At 41.5% G+C, this 18,490-nt stretch overlaps 1 protein-coding gene across 5 annotated transcripts in view; it reads right to left on the reverse strand.

Annotated features, from left to right (window-relative positions):
* The window catches only part of Dennd5b (DENN domain containing 5B), a 116,499-nt gene that overhangs the window by 39,910 nt on the left and 58,099 nt on the right, over window positions 1-18,490 (reverse strand). For 3 of the 5 annotated variants that reach the window (XM_041630269.1, XM_041630236.1, XM_041630227.1), the window contains 8 exons: window positions 17,714-18,250; window positions 14,942-15,179; window positions 13,366-13,516; window positions 10,583-10,676; window positions 9,865-9,975; window positions 6,151-6,282; window positions 3,251-3,403; window positions 295-373 (listed from right to left, as the gene is read on the reverse strand). In XM_041630269.1, coding sequence (XP_041486203.1) covers window positions 295-373; window positions 3,251-3,403; window positions 6,151-6,282; window positions 9,865-9,975; window positions 10,583-10,676; window positions 13,366-13,516; window positions 14,942-15,179; window positions 17,714-18,250 — 1,495 coding nt within the window. The remainder of the gene's footprint in view (window positions 1-294; window positions 374-3,250; window positions 3,404-6,150; window positions 6,283-9,864; window positions 9,976-10,582; window positions 10,677-13,365; window positions 13,517-14,941; window positions 15,180-17,713; window positions 18,251-18,490) is intronic. The other 2 variants (XM_041630258.1, XM_041630247.1) reach the window with 1 other exon arrangement.

Genomic DNA, 18,490 nt, shown 5'->3' on the forward strand with positions numbered 1-18,490 from the left:
GATCTCATTCTAGATGGCTGTGAGCCACCATGTGGTTGCTGGGAATTGAACTCAGGACCTCTGGAAGAGCAGTCAGTGCTCTTAACCTCTGAGCCATCTCTCCAGCCCTAAAATGATTCTTCTCATTGTCTCCTACTGCCTGTTCTATCAAACCAATCTATCTCAAGTTAGGTGTGGTGGCCCAAGCCTATAATCCCAGCACTTGGGAGGTGAAGACAGGAGGATCAAGAGTACAAGGTTAGCCCAGTATACACAAGACTTGAAGGAATCTATCTTATCTCAACACCTTCTTACCTGGTGAATCTGTAAGGTGCTCTTGTTTCTCTTCTCTGTCCTGGAAATGAATTAAATGTGACCACAAGGCAGATTTCCCCTGAAAACACAAGACACATCAAATGCTCACTTTAAAGAAACAATTAATCAAAAATAATCTATCATCAGGACCTATATTATATTGGCCACTGAAAAGTCTGGCGACTCAGGATCATCCATTCTCAGCTATGTGAACCCCCCACCTGCTATCACCCCCTCCGCTCCCCACTTTTGGTAATGCTGGAGACTGAAAACAGGAAATTGCTTTCCAGGCAAGCACTGTAACACCAGGCCATATTCTCAATCTTGTGTAACATTCTGAGCATCTCATTTCATGTGTTGTACAAGTCTTCCTTTGCTTTGCTGAGAATCCCGGCAAGAGCCTGGCAGAGGGAAGCAGTTAAGAAGGCCAGGGCAGTGCTGAAGCACTCTGGACTTAGCTCATCTGTTGCTTAGTTGTATGTGACTAGGCCACAGTAAAAAACATGGACATAAAAGACTAGTTGCATTTGTGAATCTTGGTATGAAATATCTTTAGATTTATGGAGCAGCAATGAAGGATGAAAATTAGAGAGGAGAAAGACAAAGAGCCTTTTAGAAAAAGCAACCTGAAACAAAAACAGAGAGACCATTTAAATTTCTCCACCTTGAATTACTAGATAACTTAAAATGATAAAGAACTATTAATTTTGGTTAGCATTTTTTTTTTTTTTGCGGTGGGAGGGACGGACAGAAGGACAAGACATCTCTTACAGAGGTCCATCTGCCTCTGCCACCCCAGTAATAGTGTAACAGGGCCCTAGACCTTAATAGGCCCCTAGACCTTAGCACAAGTGGCATTTAGGCTGTAAAACTCAGCACATACACAAAGTCCATAGTTCTGGGAAAGTCTCTGAATGTACTAACCTTGCTTTTTGGCTTCTGTAGTTCTGCTTCTGGCTAACTGTTCTTGTTAACTGAAGTGTGTCAACGCAGGACATGGTTTTTGTCTTAAACGCTCACCCTGAAGGCTCAGTGTTACAGCCAGCATAGTCACCAGATGGCTAATAAACATTCCTGTTGGCTTAAGCCCATGTCTGAGCAGTCTCTGGTGAATACCCCACAATAATGGAACTAAACACAATGCATCACCACACCTGGCTTGGTTAGCACATTTTTTAATTTTTTTTATGATTTATTTAACTTTATTTTATGTGCATTGGTGTGAAGGTGTCAGACCCCCTGCAACTGGATCTTCAGACAGTTGTGAGCTGCCATGTGGGTGCTGGGAATTGAACCCGGGTCCTCTGGAAGAGCAGTTAGTGCTTCCAACCACTGAGCCATTTCTCCAGCCCCTGGTTAGCACATTTTTAAAAATCTGTATAAAAGTAGATACTTACTATAATCAACAATGGGTATAATTTCTGTAATATACTTACAATTTTTTAAAACATAATTCTTTATTGAGTCTTTGGGAATTTCACATCATGCACCAATCCCGCTCACCTCCCAGCCCCTTAATATCCATCCCTTACCCTGTAGCATCCCCTCAAAGAACCCACCCAAAAATTAACTAAAACAAAACAAAGCAGAAAAAAAAAAAACCCAAAACCCCACCTCACTCCTCCATCTTTCCAACACCTCTTCATTCATCCTAGTGGCAATAAGTGCTGTGGGGTGTCACGCAGTGTACCTCTTTGTCCAGTCAGCCCCACCCACAAAATGCTCATTGCAGAGAGTCACTGGTCTGGTTCAAGGTCTCTGGCCACACAGTTGTCATGGAAACTCCTCTCGGATATCCTGCTGTTGTCCCAAGTAACTGAGATTCTGTGACGATTGTTCCACAAGACCAGTCCCTTTATAAACTCCAGCAGTTATAGATGGGGCAGATACTAGGGTAGGCCAATCCAAGGCCCAGAATGTAGGTCTGGATGGTAGCTAAGCTGGTAGTTGGGGCCACTGGAATCGCCCCCTCAGGCAAGGGGCAGAGCCAGCCTTCCTAGGTCCATGCCATAGCGGCCAGCTCTCCCGCATCTGTGGTGAAAGACAGGCCCTGTCTCTCTCCTCAGTGCGGGGGCCAGCTCTCCCAACACACATGCAATTTTGTATCTTCCTGTGTATCACTAAAGATCCTCCAACCACCCCCTGATCATAGATTATGTTTCTTTCTTTGTCTCTTTATTTTATTTTATTTTATTTATTTATTTATTTATTTTTGGTTTTTCGAGACAGGGTTTCTCTGTGGCTTTGGAGCCTGTCCTGGAACTCGCTCTGTAGACCAGGCTGGTCTCGAACTCACAGAGATCCGCCTGCCTCTGCCTCCCGAGTGCTGGGATTAAAGGCGTGCGCCACCATCGCCTGGCTAATTTTATTTTTTTTGAGATAGTCTCACTGTTGAGGCTCAGCTGGCCTGGAACTCACTTTGTATGCCAGTTTACCTCTATCTTTCTCTGTCTCCCACGTGGTGAGATTAAGGGTGTATGCCACCACCTCCAGTCCAGATTGTTTGTTTTTCCCGGAACTGAATGGCCTGTGATATGTATCTAGTTATCTTGTGAGATCTTTTTCTTGTCATACTTCTCATTCATGTATGGAAATTAGAGGAGAACTTCCAGGAGGGTCTTTTGAGCACCTGCCACTCAGCAGCCTCACCCTTGCCTCCTTTGCTTTTGCTTTTTTTTTTTTTTTTTTGTAACCCTGACTGGCCTGGGGCTAGCACTGTAGAACTGCCTGCCTGCCTCTGCCTCCGAGTGTTGGGATTAAGGGTGTACCACCACCACCTGGCCTTCTTTCCTTCATTAGGACAGGGTCTCCCTCTGTAGACCAGGCTGCCCTCAACAGAGATCCACCTGTTCTGCTTCCCCAGTGCTGGGATTAAAGGTGTGCACCACAATGAACGGTACCTGACATGAATAAGCCCTTGACTGCCCAAGCCACTATCACCTCTTGAGTTATTTACCTGCTTGACCTGTAAACCATGGCTCCATATCCTCTCCAGTAGGTCACAGAGGCTGGCGATCAAGGTATTTTCTTCCAAGCCAGTGATGTTCGCTTCTCCATGGCCCAGCTCCACAGCTTCATGTCCCATCTTCTCTACCAACATGCGTTTTGTCTGAAAACATCATGGCTGGTCATAAATTACCACAGCAGTGAAAATCAAAATCGAGGAATCAATCACTAGCTCAGAAAATCTGGCTTCCTTCATTACAATTCTAGTTACATATTTTCAGTCACCATGGAGAAAATATCTTAATATGGTGGTCAGCTGATTAGTGTAATACTTTCTATATTTTATTTTTATGTCAGAGGAGTGTTAGGGCACCAACGAAGAAATAAAATGCTTGTAAGGCATTGTGAGGTTGAAAAATACATGTAATTTAGATTATTAACTTCTGTAATAATATAATTGTTCTAGATCTTCTACAATCACCTTGAGTCTAGAAAGTGCACTGGCACCAGCACCTTGAGCTATCGCGACCATTTGACCTTTCTTGACTCTAGCACCTTGGCAAACTAAAGCTTTTTGCACCTAAGCTAAAACCACAACAGAAATGAGCAACTCTATGCTTTTCCTTTTCCTCCCATTTTCTGTTTTTGAGAACTTCCTAGTTTGTGAGAGAACTAGGATTCTCCCCTTCTCTTCCTTTTCTCTTTTCTTTGCTCACAGGATGTATCAGAATATGAAAACCAGTTTCAGGCAAATTAATTTGCACCCACCTTAGCTAGCATTGCACATGTAAAGTGAGAGAGCATACAGCTCCCCAAGCGGTGCCTTGTTTAATGACCCATAAACACGGATATTGAAGACAGCGCTTTTACTGAATATGCTCACGTTACTTTAAAAAAAAACTGAGGTTTTTCGTCTATATAGATACTTCATATAAAGGCAGTTCTGTGAGAGAAGAATTATATCTAATACCACAGAGGCTGACGACAACATAGTTATAACATAGTTCAGATCTTTCCCCTTAAGCACATGTAGTAACGTGCATGAGACAGCAAGGCTTTATACAGGTATGTACATTGTTTGTCACGTAAGAGAGTAACATTCTTTATATAACTTATGAGTGGCTTGACATCACACTGAAGAAGAGGACAAGACCTAAGGGCTGGGCAGATGGCTTGTTGTTGTACAGGCCTGACTGGGTAAGGTGACACACACCTCCAGTCTCAATGCTGATATGGAAGATTGGGATGAAGATCATGGGTCTGCTATTTTCAAACAGCCATAGTTATAGCAACAAACAAGAAAGATGCTGCCTCAAAACGAGGTGGACGGTAAGAACTGACTCTGTTGTTCTCTGACTTACACATGTGTGCCTAGGTGCACGCGCGCACACACACACCATACTCAATACAATAGTTAAAAAGATGGGCTGGAGAGATGGCTCAGAGGTTAAGAGCACCGTCTGCAATTACAGAGGTCCTGAGTTCAACTCCCAGCAACTACATGGTGGCTCTCAGTCATCTGTGCCCTCTTCTGGCCTGCAGGCATACATGCAGGCTGAACACTGTATACATATAAATAAAATTAAAAAAAGATGAGAAAAACTATGCAAGGCTCCTGTGTCATTGATGCTGGGGGCAACGGAGACTTCATGGAGGTTCACGATTTCAGTGAAGGTCATATCCAGGTCTACAAAAAAGTTTCTTCTGAGCTTGGAGAGGTGGCTCAGTGGTTAAGAGCATTGGCTGTTCTTGCAGAGGACCTGGGTTTGATTCCCACACCCACATGGTCCCTCACAACCATTTGTAATGCCAGCCACAGAGGATCTGATGCCCTTTTTTGACCTTCATGGGCGCTGCCCACATGTAGCCCACAGACTCATAAAAAATAAAAATAAACAATAAACTTTCTTTTCAGAGAAGCTCCAGGCAGAACTGGGCTGACTCAGGTCAGACCCACACATGATATAATATGAATGAATGCACACCGTGTGGACTCAGGTGGGACCCACACATGATATAATATGAATGAATGCACACCGTGTGGACTCAGGTGGGACCCACACGTGGTATAACATGAAGCACACCGTGTGGACTCAGGTGGGACCCACACGTGGTATAACATGAAGCACACCGCGTGGACTCAGGTGGGACCCACACGTGGTATAACATGAAGCACACCGCGTGGACTCAGGTGGGACCCACACGTGGTATAACATGAAGCACACCGTGTGGACTCAGGTGGGACCCACACGTGGTATAACATGAATGCACACCGCGTGGACTCAGGTGGGACCCACACGTGGTATAACATGAATGCACACCGCGTGGACTCAGGTGGGACCCACACGTGGTATAACATGAATGCACACCGCGTGGACTCAGGTGGGACCCACACGTGGTATAACATGAAGCACACCGCGTGGACTCAGGTGGGACCCACACGTGGTATAACATGAATGCACACCGCGTGGACTCAGGTCGGACCCACACGTGGTATAACATGAAGCACACCGTGTGGACTCAGGTGGGACCCACACGTGGTATAATATGAAGCACACCGCGTGGACTCAGGTGGGACCCACACGTGGTATAACATGAAGCACACCGCGTGGACTCAGGTGGGACCCACACGTGGTATAACATGAAGCACACCGCGTGGACTCAGGTGGGACCCACACGTGGTATAACATGAAGCACACCGCGTGGACTCAGGTGGGACCCACACGTGGTATAACATGAAGCACACCGCGTGGACTCAGGTGGGACCCACACGTGGTATAACATGAAGCACACCGCGTGGACTCAGGTGGGACCCACACGTGGTATAATATGAAGCACACCGCGTGGACTCAGGTCAGACCCACACGTGGTATAACATGAATGCACACCGCGTGGCTGCAGTACACGTACCTTCATTCTGCATTCTTTTAATAAGCCTTCTACGAATTTCCAGTTGGTTTGTGCGATCACAGCAGGTGAGAGATCTGACAACTTCGGTTGCCTCATGTTCTTTCCTAGGCTTCGCGCCTCTTGCATATATTTCTAAAAATCAGGAGTATTTTGAATGTGTAAACATCATATATTCTTTTCTACTTAAAACTTACATCAACAAATACAACAAGCAAGATGTAAAAAAGGCCTTAAGTGTATGTGTATAACAGCAATTAAGATTTTAGTGCTCTTGATGGAACGCGGAAGACATGTGTACTCCTCTTGAAACAGTTAACTCTTGTGAAAAGGAGAGTGAAAGAAACATTATTAAGTTGAAATTCATTCAAAACCAGGAGTTTCATTGAGTTTAGTCTTTTTAATAGGACCACCACAATTATAATTAGTTAGGATCAATAAAAGACTCAAAAACAAAGACTTCACATCCCATAATCATCTGGGGTACTACTCTCCAGTCAAATCATCGGCTCTACTTAACTTTCAATAGTACCAGTATTACATTGTAACTAGTTTTATGACCGCAATCATATCGATGAGCATCTAATGTTGCTGCATCTCACTGTATGATGTACGCTATAGTTCACAAAAAAGGCTGAAAAGCGTGACATGCTGCAAACATGGGGGCTCTTGTCTGTATAAAACCTTCCCTTGCCTTGTTTGTGGTTACACACATACAAACACAAAAACATCCATTCCAATATTCTTGAAATTTGTTTAGTCAATTTCCATAAAAGTCAAAAACAGGGAAGGGACTGCAGCTCAGAGGCAATCAATCCCGAGTACCACTTAAACCACGTTTGGTGGTGCACACCTATAGCCTGGGTACTGGAAAGGTGCCGGCAGGAGGAACAAGAGTTCAAGGTCACTGATGTTTATGTGGCAAGCTTAAGGCCAGGCTGGGTTTCTCAAGACCAAATCTCAAAACAATAAACAAGCAAGCAAACCAAACAATCCCCTTATACCTAGTTAGTGCAAAACTACAGTCTCTGTGCTTGTATGCAGCATCCAGATTACCAGGCAGAATCTGCTCTAAATCATATAGCACAACTAGCGTTTTGTTGCTAGTGAACTGATATATTCACAGGCACAGATGTAAATCTATCCTTATTATCTTAAGGGGAGAACTGAATACTATAAAATGTGTAAAATCCTTTGCAGTCTTTGAATGTAAGAGAATTTGTTTCCCCTATGGAAGAAAATCAACCTGCTACAGCTGCTGAAGGTTCTACTGACTGAGGATCGAGTGATTAGCTTCTCTCAATATACATGACAAAAGGCAACATTAACAACATACCATGGTTCCTCAGTCTAACAATTGTAAAGAACCACTGAGACAACGAAAGAATTCCCTGTAAGACAGGTTCTTCAGCACTTGCATGCACTTTCTGCTTTAATATTATTCAAAGGAAAAAAAGGAAAATTGAGAATGAGAAAACTATTATCAGTAGGGACATTAAATAAAGCAGTGGGCATAGAAACATACTTAAGGTTACTTTTCAAGTAACTAAATGTAGGAAATAAAAGCAGTTTCAGAAAAATCAATCTGAGCTACAGGGCAGCATCTACATGAGAATTATATTTTCATTTTCTATTGTTACTTGGGGACAGAATTAAAAGCTAGATATAAAGATTAGTAAAAATACATTTTTTAAAAATATTTATTTATTTATTATGCATACAATATTCTGTCTGTGTGTATGCCTGCAGGCCAGAAGAGGGCACCAGACCTCATTACAGATGGTTGTGAGCCACCATGTGGTTGCTGGGAATTGAACTCAGGACCTTTGGAAGAGCAGGCAATGCTCTTAACCACTGAGCCATCTCTCCAGCCGGTAAAAATACATTTTTAATGTTTAAAGCTTTCCCACTGGGGATACAGCACAACTGTAGAGTGCTTGACTAGCACGGACAGAACCCTGGTTTACCCCAGCATTGTAGAAAGCCTGGTGTGTGGGTTAGATAATGGTCCTGAGTGTGTGCTGATTTTGGGGAGCACTTAGGTTCGGCTTCCAGCATTTACACCAGGTAGCTCAGGTAACTCCAGTTCCAGGAGTATGTGATGTCTCTGGCCTCCATAGGCCTGCACTCGAGTGCACATAGCCCCACAAACATGAAATTAATTTAAAAATAAAAATAAAGGTCAGGTGTGGTGGTCCACATCTGTCATCCCAGCACTAGGGAGGCCAAGGTGATTTCTGTAAACTGGAGGTCAGTCTGTTCTACACAGAGAGCTTCAAGACAGCCAAGTGTACACAGTGAGACCCTGACTCATAAAACTACTACCACCACAATAACAATAATAAATACTATTACTATTAAAAACAAACCAAAATGGGTATAGTGGGGCATGTCTTTAATCCCAGTACTTAGGAGGTGGGAAAGGGGAATCAGAAGTTCAAGATCATCCTTAAATACATGCCAGGTGAGGGCAGGCTGGGATGGATACAGGAGCTCCTGTCTCAAAAACAAAAGCAGAGGTAATCACTCTTGCAGAGGACCTGGGTTTGGTTCCTGGCCCCACTTCACAGTTGGTTCAGTTCACAACCAATTGTAACTCTAGCTACAAGAGATTCAATGCCTTCTGAGGGTACTGTACTCATGTGGCATACACATACTCAGACAGGCAGACACACACACAAAACAAAACAAAACAAAACCAAAACAAAAAACAACAGAAAACCACCTGGATGTGGTGGTGCACACCATTAATCCCAGGTCTTGGGAGGCAGAGGCATGCAGATCTCTGAATTCCAGATCACTCAGAGTTATACGGTTGATACTCTGTCTCAAAACAACAAAACATGGACAACAAACCAAGAAAAGCAAACCAAAAAAAAAAAATAAATAAATACATAACATAAAAGCAATAAGCCACTAATAAATATATATGAAATTGCAATCTTGTTTAATAAACACTGAATTTGGAACTAAGTACCTTCTCCACAGTTTTCTAATAGAGATTCTAACCTTCTAATTGGAGCTAACTTACTGGAAGACAAGACTACTATAAATGTAAACTAATAACAAGAAACAGTTGTAAGCCAGAGTCTTAGACCATTCGTATTCTCAGGTGAGCAGGGGTTAGAGCAAACTGGTATGTATGAACAGTGGAAAGATACCCGAGCCTGGACATTAGGAGTCCTGTGTTCAGCTCTGCTCTGTATGTCCATTTAACTGTGGGCAAACTTCTTGCTCGTCAGCTAAAATGTCAAGTTAGACAAGAGAACCTCACAGTCTATGATGATGAGTGAGGGAGCTTTCAGAAACACAAAATGTAGACCAGGAAAGTAAAATGCTGTGAAAACAAACATACTCAGCTACTTCTGCACTTGTGGGGAAAAAAGACTTAAAATAAGAAAGAATTTACATTCCTCTCCCACTTAGAAGAAAAGCAATTTGTTATCGAGGAGATATTCACACGTGTATGTGTGTGTGTATATACACACACACACATATACATACACACCCCAATGACTCGGGATTTGAATGTCGTTTTACTGTCAATAGCATAGAATTACTTGTGTGAGCACATTCTAGCACAAACAGGCAGAAAACACAAGATGAAGCATAGAGCAAAACATGCTACATGCACTCCTGTGTGTGTGCGCCATTCCAGAAACACCAAAGACAGGATTCAGGGACATCTTGGGAAGCACTTTCAGGGCAAAAACATACCAGGCAGCACTCAGAGAAGGACTTTTTAGGAAGCCGTGCAGGAGGAGTTGGGCCCTGATCCCACTCCCAGAATGCCATGGAGTTCTGACAGACCAAAAGTTCCCCCGAAGGCTAAGATGATGGCGATGTTTCAATGACAGAAAAGTAGAAAAAGGAAAAGGAACAAGAAAAAGAAAAAAGAAGCAAAACCTGCATGCATATGATAAGGTCACAGCACAGGAGAGGGCAGTGAAGGAAAAGCAATGGACAAGAAAGGCTTCAGTTTGGAATGATGTTTTCTGTTGTAGTTCTACACATTTGAGTTTATGAAAAACAAGATTTTTGTTTGCATTTTTGATCACAAGATGAAACAATTATTTAAACATAATTTGAATTTTATTTTCAATGAATACAAATAAAGCATATAGATCTATATCTAAAAACAGTTCTGGCACTTTTAAAAAAATGGTTAACAAGCCAAAGAGAAAGAATACATTAATATATCTTTACTTACTAACCTTAAATTATATTTGAAATGTAGATATATGTGTACCTCAATGTTGCTCCCTTCAGGAGACCTATTAAGCGAAACTTTAGCCTGAACGCAGCTTCTATTAGATTTAACACTATTTTAAAGGAATAAAAGGACAAAACTGGAGAAATGCTTTCTGTTACACTTCAGTATGAAAATAATATTTTAAAGTAAGATGACTGCACCCCGGGCAGGCAGACCACATACCTCCCGTAGGTCATTGTCTAGTCCAATGTGCTCAGAATGCTGGCGCAGGCGTTCTTTCCGGCGCTGTGCTGTGGCATTTCGGCTCACCCAGCGACTGGAAAATAAATACACCAAGACAATATAGACTAAGGAAACCATCCAAATAAAAAGACATGAAGAAATAATGGGCTGGGCAGTGGTGACACACGCCTATAATTCCAGCACGGAAGGCAGAGGCAGGAGGATCTCTGAGTTGGAGACCAGCCAGGTCTACAGTGAGTTCCTGGACAGCCAGAGCTACATAGAGAAATCCAGTCTCAAAAAACCAAAACCAACCAAAACAAAACAAAAACCAAAACACCAACCTCCTTCAAAGCAACCACACAAAACCAAACCAAACAGCAACAAAACAAACCCCATCCAGAAGGAATGAACCATTCTGCACAGAAGGCCGACAGCAGCTGTTCTGCTTTCTGCACAGAAGGCCGACAGCAGCTGTTCTGCTTTCTGCACAGAAGGCCGACAGCAGCTGTTCTGCATTCTGCACAGAAGGCCGACAGCAGCTGTTCTGCTTTCCCTTTGGACCGTCTTGCTGTGCCCTTCTGTCTGGCTTTGAAATCATGATCCTCCTGTCTCTGCACAACCACCATGCTCAGTTCTTTCAATCAATTCTTTTCAAAATATGCTTCAAGTTATAATTTTAGATACCATTTAACTTACCCATTCAAAGCACTCAATCTAATGGGTTTTGGATATTCACAACCATCACCACAATTAACACTTTTTAAAAACTGAGATTAGTTACTGGAGAGAGGTCAGCAATTAGGAGTCCTTGGTGCTTTTCCAGAGAACCTGAGTTCGGTTCCAGCACCTGTAACCAGTGTCCAAGGATCTGATGCCCTCTTTCAGCCCCCAGGGGTCCATTCTCACGTGACACACTCACAGACACAGATGCACACAAACATTTAAAGGGGAGGTACTAAGTGCTAGATACACATAATAAACATGATAACAAGTCAGACTTTTTTTTTTTTTTTTTGGTTTTTCGAGTCAGGGTTTCTCCGCAGCTTTTGGTTCTTGTCCTGGAACTAGCTCTTGTAGACCAGGCTTGCCTCGAACTCACAGCGATCCACCTGCCTCTGCCTCCCGAGTGCTGGGATTAAAGGCATGTGCCACCACCGCCCAAATTTTTGTAAAGACATGTGCAGCCCTGGCTGTCTTGGAACTATGCAGACTATACTGCCTCTGTCTCTCCATGCTGGGATTAAAAGTGTGCACCACCACACCCAGATCAAGTCGGATCTTAACTCAAGTTTATCCCTGATTATATCAGATAAATGCAGGTCTCCTTGATGTGTTCCAAGTAAATATAGGTAAATATTTTTAGCAAAAAGAATACTTTCAAAGTTCATAATTTATAACACCTTAATTGCAGTGTCCTAAAAGAATAAAATAAATTTATGAGTTCTACTTTAAAAGATTAATTTTTACTTTAACTATGAATGTACATGTCTATGTGTAGGTATGTGCATGTGAGTGTAGGTGCCCATGCATGGCCTAAGACCCTCTGGAGCTGGAGTTACAAGTGGTTATGGACTGGTCTTGAAGCTGTGCTCCTCCTGTCTCGAACTCCTTTGTGCTAGGATTGCAATTCTCACCCATCTCGCTTGCTATAAGTTGTACCTCTATTTTTAATGCTTATTATTCTTTTTTGTTTGTTTGTTTTTTTAAAAATAAAATAAATTTATTTATTATGTATACAATATTCTGTCTGTGTATATGCCTGAAGGCCAGAAGAGGGCACCAGACCCCATTACAGATGGTTGTGAGCCACCATGTGGTTGCTGGGAATTGAACTCAGGACCTCTGGAAGAGCAGGCAATGCTCTTAACCTCTGAGCCATCTCTCCAGCCCCAATGCTTATTATTCTCATGCTTGAAAATGTTTTTTATTGTTATATTCATTTCATTGTTAAATTATTTTTTCTTCCTGAAACAGTCTTTCTTTGTAGCCCTTGAATTTGCCTCAGTTACCCAAATGCCAAGATTATAGGTATGTACCATCAAGCTGGATTCACCGTTAAATCTTTAAGATAATCCTCATATATACTAATGGTACAACCAACACTTACCAAACAGATGAATGAGAACTATAATGTTCTATAATGAACTATAATGGAAATAAAAGTTGCTAGGCCAACAGTGTACTCATTCATATCAAAGCGATTCAAACAACTCTAGAACATTTACGAGTAAAAGAAAACTTGAGACCTGGGGCTGTAGCTCAGTTGGCAGAATTCTCACCCCATACAAAACGCCTTTAGATTCCTCTCCAGCATTAAATAAAACAGAAGGCTGATCAACACCTGCAGTCCCAGTACTCGAGACACAGGCAGGGTGTCTGCATCACACCCTGCCCCTAAAAGGCGCAGGGACCATTGCAGAGGGAATGAAAAGACAAGAGAAGCCAGGGGCTCAGGAGAAAGGTTGTGAAGCTGCTTTCCATCCAGGACAGGGCCATTTCACCAATGAACTCACACTGGCTGTGGCTGCCTCTGCCTGCAAGACAGTCAGAACGCCAGCATTCACCAAGTCCCACTTCTACCCAAAGAGCGGCTGCTGGAGGAGGGAGAGTCAGGTTTCCTCAGGGCACATGGTCCCTGCTAGGTCGCCCATGCTCCAGAGGCTGGTCCTACCCTCTCTCATACTGCCAGCACTCATTAGACTCAGTGGTCTAAAATATAAATAAATGTGGACATTAGGAGTGTGTGTGTGTGTGTGTCACTCAGGCAGACACACGCTTACTTGTTATTGGCCGGTCCTGCCGCTAAGACGTCGGACTGCAGCTTTGGGAAGAACCCTTGCTCATATTTGCCTTGGCCGATTTTCATATCAAGTAGATGTGGGTGAATTGCAGTGTGATCCATTTTCATCAGTCTTTGCTCAATTGACTGGGCTATAAATTAAATTTATCATAAATTAGAGGCATTTCATTCCCAAAACGCTGTTTCATATATTCATGCACCTACAGAAAACTGAAATCATCCCGTCACTCAGAAACAGATTTTTACAAAGGCCATTGATAATCAGGAATATGACTTTAGAAAGATTACTTTTAAATAAATAATGAAAATATTATATACACATACACATGTCCACAGGGAACATATAGCAATGTAGCTTTTAGTAATTATACAGCCAGGGAATCCTGAACATTCAGAAATTATCATGCCTACTTCGTGAGGTCAGAGGTTGTGTACTCTTAAGGCTTTCAAGGGTTTATGTCAACACTGAGAACCAGTTACAGAACCACAGCCAAATTCTTCAACCTCTCAGTTTCCTCGCTCACAGAATGATAATAAAGCAACAACAAACAGCAGTGCACACCTGTCACTAGGACTGCATGTGAAGGCGTATCAAGACAAACACTGCCACATAGGAAAGACTCAAATGTTGGCTATTATTTACTTAACAGAATGTATTTCACAACCAGACAAGTCCAGAAAAATTCATAATTCTTTCAGAGAAACTGGTGTTAGGGTTGGGGAAACCTTTAATTTGAATGAAAAAACCCAGAGATTATGCCGGGCGGTGGTGGCGCACGCCTTTAATCCCAGCACTCGGGAGGCAGAGGCAGGTGGATCACTGTGAATTCGAGACCAGCCTGATCTACAAGAGCTAGTTCCAGGACAAGCTCCAAAGCCACAGAGAAACCCTGTCCTGAAAAAAACAAAAAAAAAGAAAAACCCAGAGATTTAATTTCAAGACATGGAATTATATAACTAACTGTAAAACGAAGCAAACAAGTACTGTTTTAGCTATGTAAACTAGACAGCATCTCAGATTTCCTTTTTGTTTTTATTTTAGACAAAATCTTGCCTTAAACTACCGGTCCTTCTATTTTGGCTTCCTGGGTGCTAGGATTCAGACATGTTCCACTGTGCTTTGGCTTAACTATTTTAGTTAACAGCTAGAGACAGGAGGTGACGGGTAAAGAGGCAGCATCAGTACCAAGATGGAGATTAACACTTTTTTTCTAACACAAGGAAATAACAAAAATCTGCATCTTTTGAATGTCCATAAAAATAGAAATTCACAGAAGTCTGAAGAAAAGTATAAAAGCTTCTTGATAACACTAGGACTAGTCAATGATGTCTCAAAAAGAAAATTAGCTTCAGGCGGGCGGTAGTGGTGCACTCCTTTAGTCCCAGCCACTTGGGAGGCAGAGACAGGCAGATCTCTGAATTTGAGACCAGCCTGACCTACAGAGCAAGTTCTAGGATAGCCAGGGTTCCACAGAGAAACCCTGTCTTCATAAACAGAAACAAACTTAACTTTGTGCTGAATAACTCAACAGTCTATCAAAGGCTGGCAAATATACCTGCTTCTTTTAAACTGTTGCACTTCTGATAGATAGAAGTCCGCAGGGTGGGTGTGGGCGCCCTTACGTTATACAACCTTATCTTCTCAATCCGAGAGTCAAAGACCCGAAGCAGAGGGTCCTTCTCTTCCCACTGAGACATGATTTTATTATCAATAAAGGTGGCGAACATCTGTGTTTCAATGAAGCGTGAAAGAAATGGCAGGTAAGGTTCAGGCTGGTCAGAGAGGAAGGATGCCTGCAATGAGATAATTAGCAAATTATTAATGAGGTCACCTTAATGTTATATAAGATGGACATGAAGAGTGTGTTAAGGTTATTATTCTTCAAACTTATATAAAACTGATGTTTGACATTTAAAGTCTTACAGATCTATTTGTTTTTCCTCTAAATTTCTAGGTTTTTTGGTCACTTAGGACTTTAGCATTGATCTTACCTTTCAAACCTGATTTACATTGGTATCCTGATGACCATTATGCAGAAGAGAGGAATCATCAGTGAACGATTGTGGATAAGGCTATACAATGGACTGTCAATCATCCACTTCACCTACCATTATAGCTGGTTCTTCTTCCCAGGGAGTAATCTCTTCTGTTCCCTGTTCCTAGCCTAGAAATGGACCTCTAACCAAAAGGCTGCAAGATGAGCGAGTGACTAGATATCAGATTATATACATATCAAAATTATATATCAGATATGTATATATACACATATATGCACAATAATTTGCATATGTTTATGCAAGAACTTAAAAATAACAACATGGAATTTGTGCCTATGGGTAAAATTCTTTTGATCTTCAAGCAGATGTTTTTCTAACTCAAGATTAAACTCCTTTCATACCTATGTTAACACAATTGTCTGTGATTTAAAGAGAGAAAACACTGCCTTAAAAAAGAAAAAATATACAGGAGGATCTTCAAAATGATACAAGCTGTTCTTCCCTCTTACTAGCTTGTGTGATGCAACAGATTACAACTGGCTTCTATCTGAAGAGCTCACATTCTTGTTTTCAGTTCATGTATACTGTACGTAGGAATTCTAAGCTTGGTTACGATGAGCTGAAACTTATAAGTGAACTCCTATTCCAGCCGCTGGGTTGGTTTTGTTTTTCATTCTTTGACTCTTCAAAGTTAAATGCGGTGTCAGAGTCAGAGGAGAAAGGGGAAAGGTAGTTCCAACATAAAGTTGCTATTGTTAGTATTTATCAAGTTTCTTCCTAGAATATTTAATTTTTCCATTTATTAGTTCAGGGGATTTTTAATAAAAGCTTCTTTACAGAGCCCACTTTTCAATTGAAAGCTTGCATAGTTTAATGTACTTATATAAGTACACATATCCATATCCAGATAGACTCACAGCAGTCTCTAGAAATCAGTTTGTCTCCTTAATGTTATTTCATAAACATCGAATTTACTTTTCATAGGACAGACATCCCTCCCTCTGAAAATGGGTCAAACATCAGCTTTTGATGTTCAGATTCTTGTGTCCTATAACATTTAAAATCACCCAGAAGTTGATTTTTCAAGACTACTCTGCCCTGCATATTTCCTTAGTGGAAAATAAGATGATTCTAGCTTTCTGGAATCCAACACGTGAATTCCATTTTCTTAGGGGTTATACAGAAAGAAATTCACTTCTAATATAAAACTACAGAGAATAAAATAGAACAAGGTATTAGGATATTAACTTAAATCAGAATTTGAATTGCCTCAAAGATAGATCATGAATGTGTAAGATTAGTTCTTAAAGTGGAGAAAAGTATAATAAAAACTAAGCAAAAATGGGAACAGGTTCTAGAGCAGAAATATATTTAAAAAGTGGTTTCTTAATATTAAAGAAGTTTAATCAGGCATAAAGTACACCAGCAAATTCTGATGCACATAGTATATTATCCTACAAGAAAAAATATGATAACACCAGAAAATAATCTTTGATACTACACAAACATTTAATAAATACCTATTTGTCAGATGCTTCAAAATTAAACACTTAGCATCTTGGAGTGTAATAGCTCCTTTGGGAAGGTTTTTAAGACACATTCTAACAGCAGAAGTACACTTGTGCAGTGACCTAAGGGACTCCACAGACATCTCTCCTGCTTTTGTCTGTTGGAAGAGATCTGGGGTGCACGAAGAACACTGGAGGGGATAGAGCAAACCTTAGAGAGAAGCTTCAGAGGACAGCAAAAAGTTTCCTTCTCTAAACTTTGGAATATAATCTTAGACTAGCAGTCATGAACCCAAATTTACCCATTTGTTCTCTTTTAAGATACAAAAGACGTGAAATTAGGCTTATGAAACCTGTTAACCTTTAGATGAACAAGTTGGGTGTTACATCACTGGGTGAAGGCTATCAGTGAGAATCTCTTAGAAAAGGAATGGGCTTAAATTTTCTAGAGTTGGTCATGAAACAAGAGTAAACAAAACTCTTACGGGAGCAGAAGACTCATGAAGATCAAGATCATATATGTGATATAATAATTTAATATTCAATTCAAAAGCCAGTTTTATGAGCGGTCAATTTGCTCTTTTGAGACTGGTCTCGGGTTTCCCAGGCTGGTCTCAAACTTACTACGTAGCAGAGGGTGGTCTTGCACTCCTGACCCTCCTGCTTCTACCTCCCAAGGATTTGCTTTCTTGTGAAACTACTTTATCTAGCATAAAAAACTTAGTGGGATGGAAGAAAGGAAAAACCTGTGCTTAAAAAGTTAAAAAGACTAGTACTGTAGGTCATTGCAACCATAGAGAGGAAAACTATGGTTCTTTTTACTTTGTCAAAGTTCTGCATCTGCTCCCGGTTGGTCAGCCAGGCCTCCATGTCCTGGGCGGTCTGAATCACAAATGCTTCATAATCCGCAAACATCTGTATAAAGCGGCTGGCAAAGACCTCTCGTACTTGTATGTTGAGTTGGTAGTCCCTCAATTCTGCCTCTTCACACTGTAATTTCAAATCCTTTTCTTTTTCATTCAGAGAAGCTGAGAGGTCAATTTTTTCCACAGTCACACCAGTCCTATCAGCAAGAGCCTGGAGGCGGGCTATGGTTTCATTGCCCTTCATTAACTCGTACACGCTGATGTTGCTGGTGGGGACATTGCCATTCTTTCTGTCGTTAGCCAGGTCTTTCAGAACCATGTTCTTCAGTTTGGTGGCACTCTCGCTACAATGGAGGCTGCCTTCAGGAGGAATCCCAAATTGGAGAAGAACTTCAGACAGTTCTTGGATAAAATCCACCTTATTGGGGAACTGTGGAAATTCTTCAGGCAATTCAATAAAATGGTTGTCAATATCCACAAAACACAAATTAGCCTGAAATAGAAAAAAAAATCACAAATGTTTTGTGAAAATGTACAAGGCTGACTTATTAAAACTTAAATGACTTCAGAGGGCTCCAATATTGTAGATCCAAAGCCAAGTTATCTTGGGCTATAGTTAGCCTTCTAAATAGCATTACTGTCCACCTGTGATTGGCCTAACATCTTTGTTAGTTAGAAATTTACCAATGAGACCCTTTAGCTCCCACCAACCTTGTGGAACTATTTTATCTGC

Source organism: Microtus oregoni, unplaced genomic scaffold (genome assembly GCF_018167655.1).
Source record: "Microtus oregoni isolate MIOR12 unplaced genomic scaffold, Mior012 000002F_ref0000024, whole genome shotgun sequence".
Lineage (NCBI taxonomy): Eukaryota > Metazoa > Chordata > Mammalia > Rodentia > Cricetidae > Microtus > Microtus oregoni.